The following is a 27,221-nucleotide window of genomic DNA, read 5'->3' as shown; positions in this document are numbered from 1 at the left end:
TTTTCAGCTGGGATAACAGCTTCATAGCAAAATGCTGAGAAAGGCTACAGGATTCTCATCCTGCTATAGGATTCAGGATGGTTTGGCAGGGGGAAGAGGCTGGTGGCACCCCACGAAGGAGCGGGGTATGCATGCATCATCCAGACAGAGTCCTAAGAACTGACAGAGGAAAACAGATGCCCGTTTATGTGAGAATCAGGTAAATAAGCCCCCTCTCCGCCTTCCCCTCCCTGGTCTTTTTTTTTAGATGGAGTCTCACTCTGTCACCCAGGCTGGGGTGCAGTGGCGCGATCTTGGCTCACTGCAACTTCCGCCTCCCAGGTTCAAGTGATTCTCCTGCCTCAGCCTCCTGAGTAGCTGGGACCATGCCTGGCATTTGGTATTTTTAGTAGAGACAGAGTTTCACCATGTTGGCCAGGCTGGTCTCAAACTCCCGACCTCAGGTGATCCACTTGCCTCAGCCTCCCAAAATGATGGGATTACAAGTGTGAGCCACTGCACCCGGCCCCCTCCCCCAGTCTTTACACCAGATGTGGCCTGTCTCAGTCACACTCACCTCCCCACAAGAACCAGCATATTAGATTTTTTTTCTTTCTTTTTTGGGACACAGTCTGGCTCTTTCACTCAGACTGGAGTGCAGTGGTACGATCTCAGCTCACTGCAGCCTCAATGATCCTCCTGCCTCAGCCTCCTAAGTAGCTGGAACTACAGGTGCATACCACCATACCCAGCTTTTTTTTTTTTTGATAGAGACAGCGTCTATGTTGCCCAGGCTGGTCTTGAACTCTTGGGCTCAAGTGATTCTCCTGCCTTAACCTCCCAAAGTGCTGAGATTACAGGCATGAGCCACCATGCCAGGCAAGAACTTTGATTCTAAACTTAGACAAATAAACTCCCATTCTAAAGGTAAAGATGCCAAAATGGGGAAACTTTATGAAAGGTAATACAAATCATCACAAAATTAATTTGGAAGAGGAGGAGAGAACAGAAGAAAAATAATTTGAAGACTACAATTAGATCGCTTCTTATCACCAAACTGTACATCATTCAGAGCCATTAGGCTGATACAAACAAAACACACTTTGGGTCCAAAACATAAGCTTCTCTCTTCCCATTTCTGACATTTAACATATTTGTAAACAAAATAAAATAGCAACTTACTATCCAGGAGTCTCTGAAGAAATTTCCGGAGTGGGGCTGATGGCTGAGCTCTGTAAATGTCCAAAAAAGAAAAAAAAGAAGAAAAAGAAATTATGTAGATGATTTATTTTGACTCATATGTTTCAAGCCAAGAGGAAAAAGAGAGAGGTCAATTTCTTTTCCTAGTTTAGATCAGGACCTCTGGAAGTCACGGGGGCTGGATGGAAAAGGTCTTCGGTGCTGGTGGAGGGTGGTGCTCTTTCTCTGGGGGGAGACTGTATGGGCAGGTGGGCTTTCCTACTCCTGGTCTTTGGCCTTCCAGTGGATGCAGCCAAGGCCCTCTGGGTGGGTCAGGAGAAGGCCTCCTGGCTCATACTTATCTTCCGTCACAGGTCACTAGGTGATGGCCCACCGTGGGCCAACATGCTTTAGTGACATGGACAGCACATCCTCCACCAGCTTCTCCACAGCCCTCAGACCCCCTCTGAGCCCACTGCAGATCCCTTCATGCACCCCAAATGCCACATCCAGAGAGAGAGTCACCCAACACTTTAGGTCCAGAATGTACAAAAGCGTATTTTAAAATACCACACTGTATTTAGATAACTTGTGTATGCCTGCAAATTTAGGAGTGCAGAAATGGGCAGAAATGCAATTTCACCAACCCTATTAATGACCACTTCGGCATGAATAAGGGAAGGCTTTATAAAATTACCAGGCACCACGCAAAAGGAAGAAAACAACCAAGAGCTACATGCAGAGAAAAAGCAACATAATTCTGTAGTTTAGGGTTTCTGTTGTCTTTGACAGAAAAATGCAAAGGCTTTGATATGCTTGTTTTTAAAAATAAGGTAGTAGTTGAATAAATCAATGCAAAGGTTAATTTTAAAGATACTTCTACCTTAAATAATGCCCTTATCTCTAATAATGACCATTTTAAGAAAAACTAGCTATTTGGAGAAGAGACATTTAAGGAAGGAGAGAAAGAAAAGGAAGAGGTTGTGAAAGAGAGAAAAGGAAATGACAGGGAAGAACAGGCAAACTCACCCATTAGCCACCTGCCTGCTGAAACCTGGTGGGCTTGTGTGCTTTCATTTCTGAGGGCACCTCTGCTCCGCGATGAGGACTGTACCCCACGCCACCCCCATTATCCCTCAGAGAGCACATCCCTCTTACCTCCACATCCATCCTCCAGCCCTTATGGCTGCACTGTCTTGCCTGCCCATCCTCTCCTTCTTGAGTCTCCTACCTCTGAACACCTGTCCTGTCTGGTCTTCCACCTTGAAAAAACTTTGACCCTGTAGAGTCCTCTGGGAACACTCCCCTCCCTTCCTTCCTCCCATGGCCACATCTTTTCACTCAGTGCTATACCTCTGCAGGCTCCTGATTCTTTGCCATATACTCTAACTCCCATGAACTACTCACCCAGCAATCTCCAAAGCCTTTGGAAACATCTTAGTCAGCACATCCACTGACCTTCCTGGGAGTCCACCTTTCTGGACCTCTGGAAAGATCTCACACTTTCTCCTCTTGCTCCACCACTCGCTTTTCCCTCTGCCTCTGTGAACTCTCCTTTCTCTCCCTCTCCCCTTCTACTGTTCAGCATCACCCAATGTCCCCACGGGTAATTCTTGGTTTCACATCCTTTCTCTCAACACAATTCCCTCCTCAGTCTTTCATCTACTCCCTAGTTGAGTGTCTTCGTCTACTCCCAGGGTTTAACCATCACCTCTCCTCAGGTGACTCCAATCCCCATCTTAAGCCCATGCCTCCTCCAAGAACCCCAGTCTTAAAGTTCCAACTGCCTACCGGATATTCCCTATATGACACCCAACCAACACCTCAAAGGTCAATTACCTAAAGCCAACTCCCTCACCTTGCCTCTGCCCTGATCTTCTTCTCGGCTTTCCTCTGTGACGTGCTCACATCCTCATTCTTCCAGCTGCCTGGCCAAAACCCTAAGGTTGTCTTCGTCTGAATCCCATCCCTCAATTCTTTGCTCTTCACACCAGTTAAACTGTCCCACTGCAACATCCTCAGTGACCTGGCTTGCATCTGCCCTCCTCACTGCACGCTGGCACACCCAGCATGGGCTCTCACCACAGCCACAGTCACCATTCTCACTCCAGGACTAGTTGTGATCTCTTGTCACCTGGGACCTTCAGTTCCACAGTGGCTAATCTGGTCCCTTCACCCTAACTGGAAACACAGCCCCTAACCCTCCCCCGCCGCCTGCCCCACCCATCACCTGTCTGCCTCACCCATGTGTGCAGTGCCTCTGGTGGCTCCTTCAAGTGCTGAGGGAGAGTGTGAGCCTAACCCCTGGCCCTGCTGGCCTCCTCATGCTCTGCTGTCTCTGGATTCCCAATTCCTAACACCCTCGAGCAACCTGCAGCTCCTTGGCTCCTGACTCTCTTATCCCAGACCCCTTGGCCAAATCCCCGGTCTCTTCACCCCTTCCCTGGTTTGAGTCTCTGCTGCCCTCATGACTTCTTTTGCGCCCAAGTCACTGGGGCTGGAGATCTGACTCCCCTCGTCTCCGTTCTGCTTAAGTGTGGCATGGGTCCATCAGCAGTTTCCACTTTTCCTGTCATGGTTTGTGGACCTTCCTGGCCTCCTCAGCTCCATATTCCTTCTGTATCTTTTTTTTTTGAGACGGAGTCTTGCTTTGTCACCCAGGCTGGAGTGCAGAGATGTGATCTCAGCTCACTGCAACCTCTGCCTCCTGAATTCAAGCGATTCTCCTGCCTCAGCCTCCCAAATAGCTGGGAATACAGGGGCCCACCACCATGCCTGGCTAATTTTTGTATTTTTAGTAGAGACAGGGTTTCATCATGCTGGCCAGGCTCCGCTTGAACTCCTGACCTCAAGTGATCCACTTGTCTCGGCCTCTCAAATTGCTGGCATTACAGGCGAAGCCACGGCGCCCAGCCTTCTTTTGTATCTTCTCTAAAGATATCTTTTCCTTTTAAGAGTCTCTTTTGTTTTGTCAGGGAGCCCTCCAGGCAATTCTATGAACATTTGGTTTTTTCCTGTTTGGAAACCTACTTGCCACGGTGTCTTTCTCTCTCTCTCTTACTCTGTCTCATATACCCTTTAATAAACCACATTTTGACATAGCTCCCTTTAAAATATCAATGCAGGCTCAGTTTCAAACACTTTTTGTGTGTGTCCAGGCCATCTGACTCTGAGTGCATTTTTGATTGAGAACTTTCCGACCTTTAAAATGACAAACACTACTACTCTGACAGCGCCATGCACAGAAAGGGCACCCAAAGCACTGCTGCTGAGTTTTTGAAACTGATCTCTGAGGTTGGTATCTCCCAGGGCTGAAAAAAAGACAAGGAAACTGCCAAAAATGGCTCCCTGAAAATTCAGAGAAGGCAGGCAGAGGCAAAGGAAGGGAACGTAAAAGGTCGCCCCTGGAAAGCAGAGGAAGAGAATAAGGTGGGAGAGTAGTTTAGCAGCCTCTCTGCATATATTTGAAGAATCCCCTTTAAGGAAGATGCCAAGCTCAAAAGAAAACCAAGCAAAAATGAACTGGGTTGGGGGAGGGGGGAAGGAGTCTAAAACAGGAGTCAGAAAGCCATGCAGCCTAAAATAGCCAGCATCACCGTCCGTCACCTCAACTAATCAACAACCATAGAACAAAGAAGAAAACAAAGCACAGCTTGAAAAGGAACTGATGGCATGAGAAAAACTAGGAAATACCTGTGGCACGTTTGCACTGGGTGCTTTATTAAGCGTCTCCATTTTTTCTAAATCTGCCTCTAACTCTGTCTGGCAGAGGCTGAGATCTTTGTCTAGATTAGTCTGGTTCAAGAAAGAAAAGATGGGAAAGAAGGTTTTAGTTTAGACGAAAGGGAGAAAGAATGGAAGGTTAAGTTAGAAAAAATGAATTTTTTTCTTAGTGTTATACTTTCATATGGCCAAGATAGCATGACTAAAACACAAGAGCTCACTGGAAATTAGTTGAAGACATGAAAACAGAGAATGTAACATTAGGCATATAAAACAGAAATCCTGAAGTCATCAGAGCTTCAAAAAGCCATTCTACTTGCTAAAGAGAACTATAAAAACCTACCTTTAAGGAAATGTCTACTTTCTCTTTTTTTCAGAGTGTGGTGATGGTGACAAATACTATATGTCAGAAGAATACGTAATTGCTTTAAAAACCTCTAAACATTAGTATATGTCTTAGAGAATTTGTTAAATAGTTTTATTACCAAACCAAAAAAAAAAAAAAAAAACAAAAACAAAAAGCATCAAATTTTTAAAAAAGTGATTTAAGAAAAAAACAAAAACAAAAACAAAAAAACAAACCCACAACACACTCACACTAACCAAGGCTAGAGAGCACACACAGTCCAACGGAGGAGGTACAGCGGAATTACCTTTCTATCCTCTCTAGGAAGGATAGAGCAGTCTCCAGGAGTATAATCCCATATCTTTTTGGGAGGCTGACGGGAAGCAGAGGAGGAAATGAAGAAATGAGCATAAAGACATAAAGACAAACATGGAGACTGGCTCAAACAAGGAGGGGCACACTAGGAGAACTGTATCAACACAGAAAGGTGAACTCAAAAGTAAGGGGAGTGGGTGCTGCCTACGGACAAAAGGCTGCCTGCTGGAGCAGAAGCTTGAGGACTTGGGAACTAGGACCGTTACCTAGGAAGTCTGTTTCTATGTCTACATTTCAAGAGCAAATCATCATTGGATTCTAAATATTGAAAACTTAAAAAAAGAAAAGGGGGAAAAAAAAGGATTAACACACATTTGAACAAAAATAGAAACTTTTAAATTCCTCATTGTTCTTTTCAAACTAAGATTGACACTGAAGATTCTACATTTTTGAGGCAGTCTTCTGCTGTAAAATTCATTGTGTATTAACACGTGTGTGAATCTATGCTCACTGGATTGATCAATGGACTGAACCAAATGTACTTTCTGTGGTTTGTAGCAACAAAATCCACGTATAAAATAGGTGTTAAATAGTGCAGTAGGCAATTTCATACCAGTAGTTTTAAAATCTCCTTTTACAGTTTAACTAGACCTTGATAGTGGTGGAGACATACTTTTCATCCCCCTCTTAGAGAACAGAGTTTAAACCCAGAATTTAAAGAGGGGACTATAAGGTTATTTTTGTTTTGTCTTTTATCTCTTCAAGTCAGATTTAGAGCTACACTCCTAAGACAGAAATTTGCCAAAAGATTGTTCTAAGTTTAATGAGGGAGGAGTCCAGAGGGTGGAACATTTAGAGGTTACAGGTGACTTTTAACTGTGGATCCTGTCTTCCACTTGTTCTGCCTATTTAGACTTGAGTTTTCTTACATAATGACCTCTAGGGGTATAAGAAATAGGAGATCACTAACAGCTCCTAAAATTTTGTGCAAATTTCATTAAAGCCAACTCTATGGAAGCATTCAAATTGGTTCACATTGTGAAATTCTGACTTGCTCTTACATATAGAAATAATGTCAATTTCTATAGAAATGAGAGGAAAACAACTCAGAAGAAAAAGCTGATTCCCAGGCTCTTTGTAATAAATCTGCAAATGAGAAGTAATCTGATTCCAAGGTGTGTTCACCACTGACAGCAACAGGTCAGTAATGTCATCTCTGCACATGTATATTCTGCATTTCGTCAAGGAAGTGATATTAGCAATTACCATTCATCTTTAAGCACGTGATACACTTGGACTGTTCCTCTGCAGAAGCAGGCTTTTTAAAGTCTAATGACTTATGATCATTTCTTTCTTTACTGCAATAAACAGGACAGTGTTTACAAATTAAACTGGTTTTAAATAATCCATTCAAAAATGGTCCCTGGAGTCTTGAACTATTTGCTATTCTAACAACTTGTTGACGCTAAAACGGTATCTTTTTAGTCAGAATCCTGCTGAAATTTCAGTTCGTTTTGGGTGGCTCAAGCGAAGGGGTGGAGGAAGCAAGGAGTTCAGGGTAAATGTCTAGTGTCAAAGTTCTGACAGGCTTTATCCGGGGAAAGTGGTTCCCAGTTGGTGTGACAAAAAAAAAAAAGTAGAAATGCTAATTCCCATGATCTGGTAGTTTTGATTCTGCTCCTGAATGGCTGAAAAACTTTCCAAAATAACTTCCATGGTTTATGCCACTTTATTTATGTCTCTTATTCTTTTGTGACAGAGTGGTTTGAGTAGGAAGTGAAGAAAAAATTTTTCCTTACCACACCTTCCTCCCAAACCCTGTTGGTTCAACTAGGTCATAAGCCCACCATTAGGATGCCTCAGACCATAAGGAGCTGTTCATTTCAGGGCTATTCCTCAGGATATGGGCACTGATGTAGTGAATTTGGCAAGTCTTCACAAGTATTACCTTTTAAAGTAAGACCTATACAAAAAGGAACAGTCTCATTAGAAGAACTGTGAGGCCTTTGCAAATAATGCATGTGGCTTCAGAGAAAATGCTATTTTGAAAAAGCATCTCTGAGTCTTTAAATAATTAAGAGGCAGTTAGAGCAATGGGGTAGGGATACAAGCTAGAGGAAGGCCTCAGTATAAAACTGGACTGTGTTCTCAACATGTGTTTGAAGTTAGATGTGTGGTACCTGGAGTGAAGTGTTTGGCAGCAATACTGTTAATTTACCAAGCTGTGCATGGAGACTATTTAATGTATGCTGGCATCAAAATACTATATATTATCCTCAAAAATTATTTGTAATGATAGATTTAGTAAAACATTCACAACTAATTAGGAAAAAAGTTCCACCATTTTCCCTGAAAGCTAATATTTTAGACAAAACCGATTTAGTTGTTTGGCAGAGGAGATAGGCAGAAATTTGTGGATTCTGAAACAGACTTCAAAAATCAATGGCATGGACTCTATTAAATATAATTTAATAGCTTTTGCTTTCCTTGATTAAAGTGTGGCATTATTGTTTCATATGCCAGTCATGGTCTGTTTTGGGGGTGGGGAGACAACTACACACAGCAAAAGCTTTTCTTGGTGACATAATTGACCAGGTTTTAAGAAAAAGAAGAAAAGAGAAAGGGTTAGGATACTGTTAAATATTGCACGTGGAAAAGATTTCCTGAGGTAGACTTAACTGATGTCTGAATGGTGAACAGCAGAGGGGGGAAAAAAGGAGAGAAAGGAGAAGAAATGAGGTATGCACCAATGCTTTGGGGAGGGGAGGAGGGTGCAGACTTTGGGTCAGATGCGTCCCTCTCCACTGGTCACTAGGTGGCGCTGTTCATCCAGGACAGCTCAGCTGCTATCGGGAGACAGTGTCTAGGAGGGACCAGAAGAGAGGAACAAGCAGACTGTTTGCAAGTCTGGTGCTCTTAACTCAGAAGATGCCTGAACTTTCAAAGCTCAGCACCGCCAAATCAAAGAGCAATTCCTAAGCACCAGCTTAATTTCTCTTTGTCTTTGTTTTAATAAAAAATCTTAAGACATTTTACTGAACTATAAAATTCATTCCTGTCTGCAAATAAAACTGTCATTCAGACCATAGAAACTCAAAAGCTGGATCCAATGCTTAAAGTCTCATACAATCATTGAATAAAATGTGTTTATACACTTAACTCCTCTACCTGTAAATTCTTTTTGCAGCTATAATAATTAAGACTTTAAAGTAACTAGAGTTTTAAAGTCAGTTTCCAGTTATCTCTAGAGGAAGGATGAGCTCAATTCTCCCTTCTATTTTATATTCCTTTGGGTTCAAGGCTAAGAAAATCCTCCTTTAAGTGCCAAAAGTCAATTTGTACCAGAGCCGATTCAGAGATATCATGGGGCAAGAGTAGGCTGAATACTAAATATGCTCAAATTCCTTACTCCCATTTCAAACTTTGGGAAATAGAAATCATCCCCTAAAAGTCACCTATAATGGGGTTGCATTTGTGGGTCACATCTGCATAAAGAGGTCCTTGTTGGCCTGTTCTGGGACTTCATTTACATATGCTTTTAAAAATGCTATTTGAAGTAGAGACAATGCTGGTCTTCTCAGTGTGTAATGCATTTTCAGCTTGTCTTTCACAGGTCATAAAGACTTTGGTCAAGGAAGTGAACCAATGGCCGAAATAATGCCATCCACAAGGCATGTGATACTTGTTAGTGGGGGGAGGTCTAAGACAAGCAATGATTATTTGTGTTTCTCTGGGATATTCCAGCAAGATATACTTCCAGAGCTCACTATCCTTTCTCAGTGAAGTAAGGCAAAGGAAAGCTTAGAGGTTGTAGTGAGAAGAGACAATCCCACTACGGACAACTAACATGACTGCTCCCTACTTTCTGAATTCCTTACAAACATTCTTTAGCAGCAACAATGCATCCACAGCATTAGTTTAAAAGGTGTATAACCACTGAAGCTATTAAACTTACCGGTTTCCCAAACTCCAATTCCGAAAAGAATTTATACCAAGGTTCATTCTTTAAATCTATCTCTTCTGGGCTTATATCCCGACTCTATAGGGGTTGGTGATAGGGAAATGGAAGAAAGAGAAGGATAACATTATGCAAAGATTACATAGGAACAGGCCAGTAGAGATGCAGCGGTTTCCAGGTATATACAGCAGCTGCATTCAACAGCAGCAATCATCTGTTTTTACTGACAACAGCAAAAACAGGAGGGAGAGGATGGGTTTATAAAAACAGGGAAATTGAGGCAGGGAACAGTGAGTGAATCATTCTTAGCCCTAAGGCAGAAGAAAATGGACTACAGATGGACAGCTCTACACCACATGCTGCCTACACAACAAGTCTGAATCTGGGCATAACAGCATTCTGCAATAATTTTCAGTAATGTCGAAGAAAAGAAAGCCCTTTACAAAGAACTATTAGTTATGAGCAAATTACCTGGTGAGCACACCAAACATTTAGCCATCTATGCCAGTTGAGTAGAGCAGATTTTTATGGGCTAGTACAACTTTAGTACTTATTTGCTAAGCCGCCTTAAGGTTTTCAAAATAAATGCAAATATTGACACTTTATAAAAGCCAATTGGTTAATACTGCATCTTTAATGGCACACGAGTAGGTAGGAAACCATGTCCCGTACATAGTAAAGTGAAAGTGAAAAATGATATAAGTAAAGACAGAGGACAAGGTGAAAAAAACATTTTAAACAAGCATCCATGGCGGATGAATACAGACAGAATATACTTCGTATTTTAACAAATAAATGTTAAAGAATTGGGAAAAAATAAAGTGAAAGAAAAGCTAGACAAGACAGATAACAGAACAAAGGGGAAAAACTTCTGAGTTATGTGACAAAAATAAGTTAGATTTCTCATTTTATATAACACTATTAGGTATCAATAGACTGATAATTTGATTCCATGGGATATAATATTTAACCAAATAAAGTTCTGGCACCTATTTCATGGAGTAACACGTGTTTCTGGAAAAAACTCGTTGGAAAATGAATGCGTGCAAAGCAAATCAGGTTTTCCCCTTAATAAATTGGAGAAATGTTTACATCAGGCAAAAGTGTTTGAGGTTCATGACTAATTAAATATGTATATATGTTTCAAAAAAGTTTGGTAATCACGAAAAGAGAGTTGGGGTGATTTTCTACAATAACCTGAAATATAAAATGCATATACTTTCCACTGAGATGGAAAACACTGCACAACAAACTTCACTACTTCTGGGCTATAACATCTGAGGGAGGGGGTTGCCATGTCTGGTGTGCAGGTCTTTAATGCTAGTGCTTCACAAACCAGCTCTTCTTGACTATACTTTTCTCACAACATAGTTAACATCCCCTTTGCAGCTTGTAGAAATGGCTGCTAACTTTCTTAATGACCTTTACCAATCCCTTTTTCTAAGATCTTTAAAAGAATCCTTAGCATTACTTTCACTTTTGCTACAGGTAGAGGACGATACGGAAATACGGCAGGGAACCTTCCTTTAACTGAAATCAAGCTAGGTTGAAATCGGAGGGAAATTCATACTGAAACACAAGGTTTCAGTATGTCTGTCCTCCTGCATGCAGATAAAACCTCCTCCAGTTGTCTTTAGGGACTTAGGGTTTAAATCCTGAAGGAGAAGGCTTGCCCTCACTGTAGTAAATGGATTCTATATTTATTCAATTCAGCGAAAGGAGGTACGATACGTACAAAAACACAACTCTTCAGGAGTGGCAATTTAGACACTGGGACTTTCTAGATCCTCATATGATGGGGTTTCATGAAATCTATTTCATGTGTGTTATTTTTACAAAGACTATAAACTGCCCTCTGGGGATGGTTAGGCTTTTTTTCTCTTTTCTTAAATAAAATGTACCAGCTCTTTCGGGAAACTGCCTGAAAGTTTTGGTACTCATGATCCCAAAGTAATCAACTCATTTTATTCCCAAAGGTTGTCTGCAGATTGTTTTACTGTGGAGGTTAATGCTGTGCCAATAATAGAATCAGGAGGTTATGTCAAACAGCGATGGGTGAGAGCAACCAGCCTCAGTCCTTTGAGCTGCCCGGAGATAAAGCTGAAAAGGTGATACCACACAGCCCTCACATCTGCATTTGATTCTGCCAAGTATAACTCAGCTGTGGATCCTGTTATGGAACAGACCAATAGAAAAACATCCTTCTGGACACAGAGCAGGAACTCTGGCCTGGCAGACAGGGAAAATTCCACAACGCCTGGGGAAGTTCCTTAGTACCACAGGCGATTCTCCCAGCTCAAAAAAAAAATCCTTGGAAAAGGGCAGGTAACTCACCAGAAAATTGCCAGCTTCTCCTCAAAGACAGTTTTGCTTCTTGAACAGAAGCCAGAGACCAGCTTCAAATTCCAATTAAATAAATCACCTGAATGTGGTATGTCTGGGTAGCACTTTATTAATATTCATAGTTACTGTACCCATATTATCACATTTGACCCACCTGATCTTCCAATTCCTAGTCCAGTGTTCTTTACACTATACCACATTCCCCTTTTCATATTCTACATGACAGGGGGGCAGGCCCACTAAGTTTGCAATGACACCAAGCTAAAGCAGGGCTAAATGACCATGCTTAAAAGTCAGGGAAGGAACTCAAAGTGAGGGTGAACTGGGAAGAAACCAGGCTGCATAAATCCCCTTGTTTTACACTTCCAAATGTATACTGTGTCTGTAATCACTCTTTTAATATCTGTCCGTCCTACTATACACACACACACACACACACACACACACACACATATATGTATGTATTTAACTGAGCTGAACTTCTGTAAGAGACTTAGAGGAAGGTATGAAAGAGTGAGTCCTGAAAAAGGTCATTTTTGACAAAGCAAGGACTGACCAATAGATCTCCAATTCCAAGGCTAGAAGAGAAAAAAGTATCCTACTATGATAAGACAGGACCAAGCAGAGATAAAGACCCTCATATGTGCCAGGTTTGGTGGCTCAAGTCTATAGTCCCAGCATTTTGGGAGGCCAAGAGGGGTAGATTGCTTGAGCTGAGGAGTTTGAGACCAGCCTGGACAACATGGTGAGACCCCATCTCTACAAAACAAAAAAAAAATTAGCTGGGGCCAGGCACGGTGGCTCACGGCTGTAATCCCACATTTTGGGAGGCAGAGGTGGGCGGATCATTTGAGGCCAGGAGTTTAAGACCAGCCTGGCCAACATGGTGAAACCCCATCTCTACTAAAAAATACAAAAATTAGCCGGGCGTGGTGATGCATGCCTGTAATCCCATCTACTCGGGAGGCTAAGGCAGGAGAATTGCATGAACCTGGGATGCAGAGATTGCAGTGAGCTGAGATTGCACCACTGCACTCCAACCCGGGCAACAGGGCGAGACTCCGTCTCAAAAAAACAAAGAAACAAATTAGCTGGGAATGGTGGTGCATGCCTGTAGTCCCGGCTGCTTGGGAGGCTGAGAGTGAGAGGATTGCCTGAGCCTGGGAGGTCAAGACTTCAGTGAGCCATGATCACATCACTGCACTCCAGCCTGGGTGATAGAGTGAGACCCTATCTCAAAAAAAAAAAAAAAAAAAAGACCTTCATATGAGTCTTTCAAATAGATGACTAGGTCATCAAGGTTGTAAGTCTTCTGCAGGGGATTTTGAAGGCAGTACAGTGTTTGTTCCATCTTTCTGGAATAATTTGAGTATGCTCCAGGGGCAAGGTGAGCTCTAGGGCAACCTCTCCTGCTAACCATGCATAGATGTGCCTATGAAGTCACAATTTAAATTGCCAGAGTTAAGCAAACATCAGTACCTCAAATGGAAAAAGCAATTTTTCTCCCAAAATGAGGTAGTGCATATCTGAGAGCAGACTTAGATTCTACATCTGTCACTAGTGAGTATACTTACCCACAGTTAACAATGCAAGTGTGTGTTTTGGGGGTGTGGGGGGTGTATGCTCAAATTCTGGCAAACCAGATACTAGATACCAAAAGCCAAGACTCGCATGCTGAAACTCACACTTCACCTTTTCTCTCCATGTGATAAAAACAGCAGGAAACAAAATCAAACATAAAGGATGAATTCAACTACTGTGAAGGGCAGACTGTCAAAAGATTAAGATTCAACTAAAACTTCTCTTTGGAGGCACAGAGCTAAATTGGGTGAAACTATTGGACATTCCTACTCCTCCCTGGCCTGCCTTTGGTGTTCAAGCCCCATTGGTGGCTTGGCCTAGGGCTTAGTACTACACAGAGGAGCTTTGCAATCCATGTGCATGCTCACCACCATTCTCCAAGAGGGCCCCGTGGGGCACTATGTGTTACTTTTCAGGGTTTGTAAAAACAACATAAATGATCCCAAGAACTGTGGTATGGAAGATTCTCATAAACTACTGTGGTATCAATGAGAAAAACAAAACTATGGTGTTTTTCCTAGTTCTGAGTAGTGGTTAAATGACTAAGAACTAGGGAAAGGAGCTGGAAACAAAGGAGAAATTGAGAAAAGGGAGCCTTCGGTAAGAGCCATGAAAATCTATAAATGGTGATGCTGCCAAAACAAAAACACCCAAAGGTCTACAGAGTCCCTGAAATCATTTAAATGTATTCATATGTAACGGTGGGTCCCAGACTTATTATTAATGTTGGAAATAAACCCAAGGAGCATGACTTTCTTTGCAGGGGCACCTGGGTGCAAGGTTACCTTCCATGTTTCTTACGTACGGTATCTTCTAACAGCAGACAACCTCCAAAGAAGGGCAGTGGTGGGGAGAAGGCAAAATTCTGTGCTCCTCTCTGAACTTTCTGCTTGAAATAACTGCGGTGCATAGTGAACGCTGAAGAATGACAACTCTAAGTATTTCTGTGACCTGTTGACCTTTTTTCCTAATTAAAATGACTTATCGTTTAGTGCTTTTAGAGATATCACATTTTTATCTCAGTAGAAGTCAAATCGATTCTTCTTTCAAAACATGTAGAGCCGAAGAGGCAAAGGGAACACAATTTGAGCCTGCATTTCAGAGGCCTGCTTATTCTGCACACATTGTGGTGACCATATTTTAATAAAAACCAACCCCCAGCATAATAATTCCATCCTGCTGTCCCGCTGGAGGACTGCAATGTTTATGAAGCTTTGGAGAACCCCTTAACTAGGATCACAATTCCAAACCAGCTTTTCCTAATGAAGGGTGAATAAAAGGACGCATGATTGGCAGGTACGAAACTACTGAAATGTGTAAGAATTCTTCCTGTTTCACAGAAGAGGCCGCTTTTCCAGGGTGGTCTGCTATATGCATATATACCATTTCCCCCACTCATAATTGCTTAGAGATGTGAACTGTTATAGGGAATCATAAACCAGGTCGAATATGAAATTAGTTCTCAATATTGCACTTGTCAAAAAAGGAAGACCTAAAAGATAGATTCTAACAGCCTGGGGCCTTTTTTCCAAGTCACAACATCCTATTAGTTATGTAGCTTTTAATGATGTTCTAGCAACTTGTACAAAATTTATGCCTGTTCAGAGTCACTTAAAAAAAACTGGACTTCAGTCCACTTCATGACAAGTCTGATAAATGAACACTTAGACATTTAAAAAAAGACAGCAGCAAAATCAACCTTTATGTTAGTAGAAAAATTAATATTAGTTAAAACCATGCACAAAAAGAGCAACAGAGCCACAATAAGAGGATTTTTTAAGGGCAGACTCGCGGGACTTGTTTTATGAACACCTGCAAAAATGAAAATGGTAAAAGTACTTCATTTTTGTCATTGTCTTCAAAACAAAGCAAGTCTATTTCAAAGGGGAAAGAATGTAATCCAACTGCACAATGCATTCTGATTAAAGAACATGGGCAAGGTGAGACAAAAGAACTTTAATATGCACATTACCATCTTTTCGTTGGTCAAAACGGAAGACTTGCCCGGCTGATATTCGTAAATGCTTTTGGGCTCTGCACGGTATTTTCTTGTATCTACTTTCTTATCTGGGGGTTCCCAGTCATTTCTGTAGAAGAAAATTCTATTAGAGGTATTTTCATGACAACTGGCATTAGCTTCTGACACAGTCTGACTTTGGATGGCTGCAGTGTAATCAAAGAACTTTATATCCAAAGCATAAAATCGGAGTCAGGGTGAACAATTTAGTTGTGCTGGTTTGCTTCTCAAAACAACCAGTTAAACTTTGGTGTTTGCTTCACAAAAGGTTTGAGATGTCCTGTGCTCAAAACCAGGCACCAGGAAGGGGAGAGGAGAAAGCAACAGGAAAGGAGGTGGCAGCAGCATCAAAGCTGGCTCTGGAAAAATCTTTCACCTTGCTTCACTCTCATGGGCTTTTCATTCCACAGACATGTCTGTACTTCCCACTCACACTAATGCAGTGAGAGAGAACACAGGTCCTGGAGCCAGTTGACTGTGGTTCAAATCCTGCCACACCCCTTGCTAGCGAGGTGATCTTAGACAAGTATTTCACCTCTTGGTATCTCAGTTTCCTCATCTGAAGAATGGGGTTGTTGTAAGGACTAAACATTTTACATGAGACAGCGCATATAAATCACTGAGCAGAGTACCAGGCCCATGGTAACCACACAATAAATGTTAGCTGCTACCATAATTGCATTCTTCCCTGTTCCACACTGGAATAGGGAAGAGGTAACTGGGTTACCTCTTCATGTTGTTGATTGTATCCTTGGCTGTACAAATGCTTTTTAACTTGATGTGATCCCATCTGTCCATTTTTGCTTTGGTTGCCTGTGCTTGTGAAATATTACTCAAGAGATTTTTGCCCAGACCAATGTCCTGGAGATTTTCCCCCATGTTTTCTTATAGTAGTTTCATAGTTTGAGACCTTAGATTCAAGTCAGTAACTGATTTTGGTATATGGTGAGAGATGGGGGTCTAGCTTCAGTCTTCTGCATAGCCAGTTTGCCCAGCACCATTTACTGAAAGGACTGTCTTTCCCCCAGTGTGTGTTCTTGGCACCTTTGTGGAAAATGAGTTCACAATAGGTGTGTGGATTTGTTCCTGGGTTCTCTATTCTGTTCCATTGGTCTACATATCTGCTTTTATGCTAGTACCAAACTGTTTTGGTTACTATAAGCTCTATTTTGCACATTTTTTATTTGTGCATTACTGCACTTTGCTCTGTGATTATATTAAGTTTTTCATGCAAGGCTGTAAACTTCTTGAAGGCAGATAATGATTTATATATACCTATATCCTTCCATAATATATCTGCAGAGAATACACCCAGTGGGTTCTGGATGAAGGCACCTATAAGGGATTTGCAGGTATACCCAGCTTTCTTTTCAAATTAATTATCAAACTCCTCAGGTAGATGCCACTTAAGTTTGTGTGGTGCTTTTAAAACAGCCATTAATTTGTCTGTGAGATTGGAAAAGGTACAGAGGTCTGAAATTGGATGTGTATTTAAGGAAGAAGTAAATAATTTTGTTTGGCCAGAGCCTTTTGTGAGTTGAGAAGTGGTGTAAGTTGGGGCTGGAAGATGCATGGAACACCTGTCCAAATAGCATGAGAAGGTTGCTTCAGAGGGCATTTTTAGAGATAAGAACTCAAGTCAGGTGTTTGGGACCAGCCTAGCCAACATGGTGAAACCCTGTCTCTACTAAAAAAACAAAAATTAACCACAAGTGGTGGTGCACACCTGTAGTCCTAGCTACTTGGGAACCTGAGGCATGAGAACTGCTTGAACCCAGGAGGCGGAGGTTGCAGTGAGCCGAGATTGTACCACTGTACTCCAGCCTGGGCGACAGAGCAAAGCTCCGTCTCAAAAAAAAAAAAAAAAAAACTCAAGAAAAAGAAAACTGTGTTGTTTGGTGCAGGCATTTTAAGAGATTTATCAATGTCGTCACTAGAACAGGTCCAGGGCTTATGTCTCAATAATACATGTTGTATGAGTAAATGGACATTAAAAAGTGTGGCTTCTTTTTAAAGTTATAGTCATTGCTATGAATATGTGAACACAGTATGCACAAAGAATATGACAACATGTGACAAATCTTGCAGTTAAGATTTCTCTTGTGAAAATGTAAAAAGTGATGATAATGATAGTCAATATTAATTAAGCCCATACTCTGAGCCAAGTGCTACCAGGAATGTTTACATGCATTATCTCATTTTATCCTTACACTATCCTTACTAGGAACCATGCTATTTTTATCCCCATTTGACAGAGGAGGACATTGAGGCTAAGAAATAAGAAGTCACTGCTAACAGGTGACAGGGGACAGACTCAAAATTCCACATTCCTAAGAATGGAGGCTCCTAGGTCTCAGTGAACACCGACGAGGCCCAGGCTGGATGAATGAGAGACAAGTGGGCACTTACTTTTCTGGGCTTGACTTCAGTGAGGAAGAGCGGGCTGGGAGGGGTAGCGTGGCCGACCTCTTGACTACCTTCTCACCATCAATGTAGCTCATCTCACTTTTTGAGCGAGGCACAGAAAGGGGAGATTTTGCTGGAGAAACAGTGCAGACAACAGACTTAAAACTCACGATAACTGAAAACAGCGTGATTATCTTCCCTCATCCACCACTTTCCCTTCCTCCCCTACAATCAGGTTATTCGAAGTCACTTACTGTCTTCAGAAAACGAGTATCTGGGAGAGTACAGATCTGAATCATCATCTATTGAACAAAACAAAATGTAGTCAGGAGAAGTCTGGCGAAGGTAAGAGAACCAAGTTGTATGTTCCCCATTTCCACAGTCCGGTACAAGCATCCAGCCCCGCTAGGGATCCCAGCAGAGAGAAGTAGAGTGAAGCACCGGAAGCCACACCACGGCAGCGCACGTTTGAGAGGAGCAAGGTTTGTAGAGCACATCCAACCAAACCTGTAGTCCAGGCAGGACAGCCACAACTGGCGGAGGCTGCTGCCTGACATCAAGAAATGCATGGGGACAAACAGCCAAGGGTCCTCCTCCAGAGGATCCACGCAACCAAAGCCGGAATGCAGGGTCTGGGTCTGGCTGAATGGGAAGCAGGGGCTGAGATGGATCCCCGGCTGTGCCAGCTCAGTGTATGGTTAAGCCCACCAAGTTCAACAGTGTCTTGAAAGGCCTCTTAGCAGGGCCTCGGGCTGCTACTGGATGGGAAGGAGAGGCCCAGAGGGTGGGTTTTCTAGCTCCTTGCCTCAGCTTTGACCTGTTTTATATGGTAAGCTTTCATACACATCATTAACAAAGAAGTTCTGCAGCTAAGAGAAGAATTTAAGAAAATCCTCATCAAAATTTGTTTTGATTCCACCTCAGTCTGGTTCCCTGAGTAGATCTGTTTCCTTGGAACACAATAGACCCATGGTTAAATGGCTTCCTCTGCAAAGGTACTACTCAGAGTGAGTATCTAAACTGCAACTCTGGAACAAATCAAACTCACACGTGTCTCTATGGTGGGAGGTGGCTCTCCAAAGGCATGACACACATCCCTACGTAGGCTTGACACTGGGTTCTAAAACTTGCAGAACGTATAAAGATCTGAACCCCTTGTGGAAGTGGTTGTACTTTCTGAACTAAAAATCAGACCACAGGCACGTTGATGGGAACAGGTTTTTAAAGTGGGACTGTCCCGAAAATGCATTCTATCTAGTCACTACATCCATGATGATCCCTCCAAAGCACTACTCCAAAAAGAGTTAGTCTGAAATAGCTAGCCTTTCCCATGTTCTAACATCTTGCTAATCTGGATTCAAAATTCACATACATGGAATGAAGACCCAACTCCTTCCCTAAAGTTCATGACAACTTTAGCAAAGCACATGAACCCACAAAGACAAGTCAAAGAATCCACTGTATGGAGGTGACTTCATGTTAATCAAGTCCTTGTTTCTATACAAATCATTTGAAGTTTCAGAAGAGACAAGGCCAGAATATTTTGTGAAATATAAATAAGCTAACATTGCTATTAGTTCAGACAGCCTCTCTAACAATCACTACTTCTTGTCCCCTCTTTTCCCCATTTTTATTTGTCTCAGGTCTCCCTTGGCCCAAATAAGGGACAGGCATCAGGTACCAAAGTGCCTTTTCCCCTACTTCCTTCCCTCACTTTTAAGAATTTATCAATATCAAGGTTGAACAGGGCTTAAGGTTTTTTTCCTACCAACACAGCCAAGCCTTTCACTATTTTAAAGTGAGAGTGTAAGCTTATTTATGCTATCTTCTAAAAATAGAACAGGGGAAGGAGATAAAGTGGGATCCAGAAAAAGATTTTTTGGAAGATTATTCTGAAAAACTGTATGTTTCCAGTTTTTTGTTTTTTAAAACAGAACGTCTGATTATACTGACAAAAATGCCATGATGTCAAAGAAAACTAAAAATGAGCCTTGATTACAGGGACTTGATTAGAAAAAGTGCTGCAATGAAAATGCCCGAATGAAAAGTTAGCTTAGTTAGAAGCTGATGTATGCACTGCTTAAAATGTAGCCTAGCATTTTAGCTCAAAACCCTGTACATCTCAAGGAGAAATTACAGCTTATTAGTAGATGATGAGATGAAAGTTAATTTATAACTATTACCTGGTTCATGAAGTAAGAAGCAAAGTTTTCACTGGATGGAGAGGAGTGGCATTTAAATATTCAGAGTTTTTTTGTTGTTGTTTTGTTTTGTTTTTTAAGCCTGAGCTCTTTAAAAAATGTTTCTCTCTAGAGCTTTCTAACGTGGAACTCTAGAAGGTTTATTAGAAGAAAATGAGAAATACTCAGCACTTTGGGAGGCTGAGGTGGGTGTATCGCTTGAGGTCAAGAGTTCGAGATCAGCCTGCCCAACATGGTAAAACCCCATCTCTATTAAAAATACAAAAATTAGCCAGGCGTGGTGGCATGCGCCTGTAGTCCCAGCTACTTGGGAGGCTGAGGCAGAAGAATTGCTTGAACCCCAGCGGTGGAGGCTGGGGTGAGCCAAGATCATGCCCCTGCACTCCAGCCTGGGTGATGGAGTGAGAGTCTGTCTCAAAAAGAAAAGAGCAAAAAAAAAAAAGGAAGAAGAAAATGAGAAATAGTTCTTGTAAGATGGGGAAAAAAATAGCACTACTTGGGAAGTTTAACAGTATATGTACTTTGAAAAGGAGAAGGAGAAGCAGGAAAGTTGGAGTTGGGGGATGCAGGTAACAGAGGCGTCTGAAGAACTGAAGTGCTTAAAGCTCCTTTCTTGGACAGGACTGGTGGTTCACACCTGTAACCCCAATGCTTTGGGAAGCTAGGGAGGGAGGATGTCTTGAGGCCAGAAATCCAAGACCAGCCTGGGCAACATAGCGAGATCCCATCTCTACAAAAAATTTTTAAAAATTAGCCACACATGGTGGCACACAGCTGCAGCCCTAGCTACTTGGGATGCTGAGGTGGGAAGATGGCTTGAGTCTAGGAGTTTGAGGCTGCAGTGAGCTATGACTGTACCATTGCACTCCAGCCTTGGGTGACATGACAGAGCAAGAATTTCTCTCTTAAAAAAAAAAAAAAAAGCCACTTGTTTCTTATTCAGTGTCGGTAGAGAAATCTTACCCACGCCAGGTTAAAATGGAGCAGGTGAGTCTCTGTGAACAAGTCTTCATTTCTCTCAAAGGATCCACAGGTTCTGATATGTGGATTTCAGCTCATGAACTTTTAACAGGACAAACTGAAGTCATATAGATTCATCTGAACAACTATAACGCAGGACAAGTTCTAGGGCATGTAAAATCTATTTTAATTTTTGATGCTTGTCTTGTAAATCTAATGGAAGAATATTTTACCTCAGCTTATGAATAAAAATAATAATTGTAGCTCCCATTGTTAAGTGACTAACAATGGCTGGTAATTTACTAACGTCATCTCACTTAAACCTTGCAAAAAACTCCAAGAGGAACTAAATACCTCATTTTACAGACAAGGAAACTAAAGCCCAAGTAGGTTGAGAAGATTTGCCCTTGGCTGCAGGGTGAGAAAGACAAAGTAGAAATGGATTCAAGGTCTTTCAGATTCCACTTCCCCATGTCATCTCGTAGCCTCAGGACAGAGATGCCCACTTCGTTCTTTCACCCCAGCTTCATCTGCCCAATCCTGGGAAAGCTGAAAGACTGGCTACTCTATTACCATGTTCTTATAGAAGAGGTAGAGAAAGATGCTGTCTTGAAACTCAAGGCATGCACTGCACTGTTGGCTGAGCCAATTTCCGGCCCCTGAAGCCTTTGCCCGATTTTTGCATCCCCTCGCCCTCAGTGATGTTTAAGCAAGTTTTCTGAGTTGCCTCACATTTCTAGTTTTCCTCTTGCTGGTCTCCAGGGACAATGGGTAACACTGAGTCACTCTTGCTACATCTGGTTTTTTTTTTTTTTTTTTTTGAGACAGAGTCTTGCTCTGTCGCCCAGGCTGGTGTGCAGTGGTGCGATCTCGGCTCATTGCAAGCTCCGCCTCCTGGGTTCAAGCAGTTCTCCTGTCGCAGCCTCCCAAGTAGCTGGGACTACAAGCGCCTGCCACCATGCCCAGCTAATTTTTGTGTTTTTAGTAGAGACAGGGTTTCACCATATTGGTCAGGCTGGTCTCGAACTCCTGACCTCAGGTGATCCACCTGCCTCAGCCTCCCAAAGTGCTGGGATTACAGGCGTGAGCCACCGCGCCTGGCCTGTACACCTTCTATGAATAGTTGCTGCTCCTTGCTGCCTTTTCCTGGGAGGCTAAGTCCACAATGGGGAAGATGGGTATGCAGTTAGAAATACCAAGGAATGGGAAAACAGTGTAAGGAGCATGTCTGCATTTCTCCACACTAGAGCCAGCCAAATGAGACAAGGGTGCTTAACATAGTTAAGACACGTTAAATGAAATGTTTCTCAAATTTTCTATTACCTAGCACCTGAAGCTCTGCCTTCAGTATTTCTCCAGGGGCCTTTAAAACAATGCCAGAGTGGGCTCAGCTGTGCAGAAATCTTGTGGTTTCTGCTCATGGTGGAACCACATGCTAATTGTGCTCCTCAGAGCTCCAAGCAGCAGACATCAAACCTTGGCAGCAACACTCGGACCTTCCTATGCCAGTGATTTCCAGGAAGCTGTAACACTGCATGGGATTTACACAGGGTAAACAACTCACTTAGGCCTCTGAAGGTCCTGCTGGGCTCTAATGTTTACACAATGATTCCTCTCTGGGCTTTGGCAATCTGTCCTTGGTAGCTCAATTTGGGGACAGCTACTCTCCTACAACTGCCAGGAGCCACATAATTGCTTTTTCAACCGCAGTGACTTTAAATGAGCTTCCAAATCACTTTTTTTCTGTTTCTTTTTCTCTAATTTATAAAAATCTCAAAGACAACTGAAGAAAGTACTGGTTGAAAGTTGTTCTGAAAAACTACATAACTGACTAAAATGGGAGGATGGGCAAAAATCATTTGCATAACCACTTGCCTGTATCAATTAAATTTCAATTTTATGCATTTCTCAGGCTTTTACACTTAAAACAATTTTCCAAATATGAATGGCTCATTTTTGACACAATCTTTCTTCCACTGCTCAACCTAAACCCTCCTCTGGCTTTACCCCTCACACTTAGGAAGAGAAAGGGTAAAAGGGTAAAGATAGTCACACATGACCCCATGAACAAAAATAATAGCCAGGGGAAAAGACACAGATGTAGAGTTGGGCACGGAGTCTGGGTGGGGTGGGAAGGGAAGAACAAACAAAATGGCAAAGACGTCAGGAAGCCCCGGGAACTTGGGGAGAGCGTTACAAAGCTGTCTATATTTTAGCTAAAGGCCATCAAGTTCAAGTTCTTTTTTTTTTTTTTTTTTTTTTTTTTTTAAGAGACAGGTTTTGCTTTGTCGCCCAGACTGGAGGGAGTAACTCACTGCAGCCTCAAAATCCTGGGCTCGGGGGTCCCCCTGCCCTGACCTTCTGAGTAGCTGGGATTACAGATGTGGCATCAAGTTCTAAAGAATGCAAAAAAAGACCAGGGTAGGGTGTACAGTAGTTATAGAAGACATAGTCAGAGAAAAAACAGAACTCTGAAGAAGAGAATGAGGTGGAGCAAAACAATAAGTTAAAGGAGAAAGTTTGGGAGAACCATAGGGTTAGAAGAAGACTCACCGTCTTCATGTGCTATCAAACTCCTGGGCTGTGAAGGTGGAAAGGGAGTAACTGCTACGTTTCTTAACTATCCCGCAGGCCGGTCAATGGCTTTTGCACTTGCTAGGCGGAGCTCTCCTGGGAAGCTCTCGTTAGGAGAGCAACTCAACCCCTCCCCTGGGCAATACTGGCTGGAGTCCGAGGCAGGAGGCACAGATCCCGGCCAAGCATCTTCACAATAGAATTATTTGCTTGAAATCAAGCAAAAAAAAGCTATTCTTACAAATTCTGTAAGGCCAGTAGAGAATTATTTTAACTCAACTACAGCTGTGCCTAAGCAGATGAGCATCTTTAAATCATTGCCTTAGTGCAATCTCATCTAGGAATGAGGAAGAAGCACTGAGACAGACCATTTTGACACCACAACCTGGGGATGCCTAGAGGTGGTGTCTTGAGGGACATTACCGAGAGGTGGCAGTGGCCACCACCAGCCTGAAGTGGTAGAAGAGGCATCCGAAAGCACGGGGAAAAAGCTGGTCTCTGGGGCTTCACCCGGACTCACCTTCTTGCTGACATGGTCCAGCGGGTCCTCACAGGCCATGGAAAGTCAGGAGAGGCCACGGACCATGAAGTAACATACCAGTTATTTGGTTTTGCTGCAAATTCTGAGCCATTATTTGAAAATATTTTCCCTCTTCTTGACATCAAATGTGCCAAGTGAGCCAACATCATTTGGGCATGTTCAGAGTAGGGGGTGCTAATTCTTTAAAATCTGCATTCTCCATTCTCATCCCATATCCATATTCCCAAAATTGCATCTGGCCAATTTTCTTCACCCCTTTTTGGAGGCTGGGAAAGACTAGTATTTCCCCATCCCAGTGGTTCTCAATCCTGTCTGTCAATCACGTGGGGAGTTTTCCTAAGTATATATTCTTTTTTCCTTTTTTTTTTGAGACAGAGACTCACTCTGTTGCCCATGGTGGACTGCAATGGTGCAATCTTGGCTCACTGCAACCTCTGCATCCCAGATTCAAGTGATTCTCTTGCCTCAGCCTCCCAAGTAGCTGGGATTACAGGCGCCTGCCACCACACCCACTGGCTAATTTTTTTTTTTGTATTTTTAGTAAAGACAGGGTTTCACTATGTTGGCCAGACTGGTCTCGAACTCCTGACCTCAGGTGATCCGCCCACCTCGGCCTCCCAAAGTGCTGAGATTACAGGCATGAGCCACTGTGCCTGGTCCCTATTTATAAATTTCCAGGCACCATCTGGGAGGTACTGGCTTAGCAGACTGAGGCAGGACCGACTCAGGGGAAGCTGAATGCCTGGAGTCGGGTACCAGAGAGCCTCTGGGCAAGAAGAGGACAACCAAGAACACAGAGTCAGGAGGGGGAAAGGAATCCGCAGGGCAGTATAGCAGCGTGAGTAAAAGCCTATGTTTATGGAGCCCCAAACACCTAGGTTTGAATCCTGGTTCTGCTACTTACTGTGTAATCTTGCATATATTACTGAATCTCTCTGAGCCTAATACTCCTCATTGATAAAATGAAGAGTTACTTCATGGGGCTGCTGGGAGAATGAAAATGAGATAACAACAGTGATATATTCAGCAGAGAACCTTCTATGTGGCAAGGGCTCAATTAATGACAGCCACATAGTCACTGAGGTGGTGGTGATGTCATTATAAGACTATTATTATTAACAGGATTACCACTCTGGGCTGCTGAGATGTTGGCCACCACACTGCTGTTGCTTAAAGCAGCAGGGGAGAAGGTGGGGGGCTGCATTTCTGAAGCTGTTTCTGCACAGTTTGCCCCTCTGCCTTCTGGTAACATCTCTTTCATCCCACAGACAACAGTCTCCAAGATTACAAAATGACTAAAAGTGACTGCCCCTTCTTGGAATTTACAAAGTTTTCTTTTTTGAAAAAGAACAGTTTAACCCTCATTGACTGAGACATGATAACTCTATTTATAGGCTAAAAGTCTGGCCAGAAGTTTGCTTTTTCACTGTAGCTGGGGGAAAAAAGAAGGTTGCTAAGCCAGCATAAACAAACTTTCACACAGTCGCTTACTATTGAGGAGAATCAGCTTCCAGATCTTCAGAAATGTCTGTTTTATACCGTATAAACAACTAGAATTTAGACAGGGAAGGCAGCCCTTAGGCTAGGCTTTGATAGGTCTATCATAAATAATTCTAGTTCCAAATTCTGAATTAAAACCAAACAACAAAAAAAAAACCCAGCGGTAAAAACAAACTTCTCCCCAGGAGAGAGACTCTGGAATGATGGCTCAGATTTCTCAGTAACGTGGTTTCTTAATGCATACTAACATCTACAGGTAGAGCCTCCACTCGGTGCCAATCTGTCTTGAATGCCTTTCTTTGAAAGGCATACATCTTTCCTATGTTAAGAAGGATGTGCACAGAGCGCAGGGCCACCTACTGGGCAGCATGGGGCTGGAGCAGCACCACGGACAGGGCTGATGAGGCCCTGCCAGAGCTCACAGACAACATGAAAACAACAAATCAAGGATTAAGAAATCCAGAGACTCTCTTGAAATGGTTTAAAAAAAAAAAAAAAAAAAACCCTCAAAACCAAAATCCTGTGATTATTTAAAATGATCTAGCTCAAATGTTTCCTTCACTTGTAAGAAGCCTTGATCTAATTGAACACATCAGTGATCTATGCCTGGATATGTCATCTAGGCAGGAGTGGGGGCGTGAGATGGAATTTACCCTATTTTTAAAAGATCTCCAGGGAGGATGTCTTTTTAGAAACTTGTGTTAAAGTCTAATCATCTTTGCTATTAATTTTTTAATGTCCAATCTAATTTTTTCCTTTTTATTTTTTAAGACTATTTCTTCCTTTCGCTCTCTGAAAATTAAAAAGTAGTAAGGTTTGCTTCTAAATTATATGTGACAAGTTATCATGACATCCCTTACTGTTTATGCCTCTATGCAAAAGAAATCCAGTTCCTTCATATGCTGGACTTGATGCATGCCAAAAATTAGACATGATCGCCAGCAGCGGTTGCTAGGTGTGGTGGCTGATGACACGGGAGCTCTGGCTGTGCAGCCATGAAACCTTGTCTTTGGACCAACAGCCAAGCTGACTGTGGAAGCTGTGGGTGCTGCCTGTGGCAGGCCTAAGGCAGTCTTCCAGTCTGATGGGAGCCACTGTTCCCCTCCACAGGACTTCTTCAAGTGGGCCTTCCCTTGCCTGTGCCCGTGGGATACTGTGCCTTCTGCACGCGCTGTGCTTTTTGCCTTAAATGAAACTCTTATCTTACGAGTTTGGCTAGGTTCACAAGTCCAAATGAAGCACAAATCAAAAATTGCAACTAGTCAAAATTATTCTGAAAAGAACTCCCTAACTCAACTCAGTCAGCTGTTTTTTCACCAATGCTTGTGTGTGGTAATCAGTACCATGAGACAGAAAGACTAGGCTCTCTACACCAAATAGACTCTTCTTGGCCTTGAGGAAGTCACTGATCAGAATTAAATTATCAGCTTTTAGTTCTGCAAGTCTGGGTTTATTTGGTAGACCTTTCTTTTCATTCAAAATAGGCCCCAGGCATGAAATGGTTGGAAACTAATTGCTGGGGCATATGAGAGACCAAAAATGGACTATGGTATTTTAACTGTATCCAACACATCCCAGTGCATCATCTCATATATGAC

At 42.5% G+C, this 27,221-nt stretch overlaps 1 protein-coding gene across 50 annotated transcripts in view; it reads right to left on the bottom strand.

Annotated features, from left to right (window-relative positions):
- Positions 1 to 27,221, bottom strand: part of SORBS1 (sorbin and SH3 domain containing 1) — a 255,754-nt gene that overhangs the window by 58,655 nt on the left and 169,878 nt on the right. For 25 of the 50 annotated variants that reach the window (XM_033187841.1, XM_033187861.1, XM_033187955.1 and 22 more), the window contains 7 exons: positions 18,102 to 18,149; positions 17,851 to 17,980; positions 15,397 to 15,511; positions 9,498 to 9,581; positions 5,535 to 5,600; positions 4,852 to 4,953; positions 1,162 to 1,211 (listed from right to left, as the gene is read on the bottom strand). In XM_033187841.1, the coding sequence (XP_033043732.1) occupies positions 1,162 to 1,211; positions 4,852 to 4,953; positions 5,535 to 5,600; positions 9,498 to 9,581; positions 15,397 to 15,511; positions 17,851 to 17,980; positions 18,102 to 18,149 (595 nt within the window). The remainder of the gene's footprint in view (positions 1 to 1,161; positions 1,212 to 4,851; positions 4,954 to 5,534; positions 5,601 to 9,497; positions 9,582 to 15,396; positions 15,512 to 17,850; positions 17,981 to 18,101; positions 18,150 to 27,221) is intronic. The other 25 variants (XM_033187906.1, XM_033187910.1, XM_033188079.1 and 22 more) reach the window with 2 other exon arrangements.

Source organism: Trachypithecus francoisi, unplaced genomic scaffold (assembly GCF_009764315.1).
Source record: "Trachypithecus francoisi isolate TF-2019V2 unplaced genomic scaffold, Tfra_2.0 Contig01579, whole genome shotgun sequence".
Taxonomy (NCBI): domain Eukaryota; kingdom Metazoa; phylum Chordata; class Mammalia; order Primates; family Cercopithecidae; genus Trachypithecus; species Trachypithecus francoisi.
The sequence above is the reverse complement of the archived record's forward strand: the minus strand, read 5'-3'. Positions and strand labels throughout refer to the sequence as shown.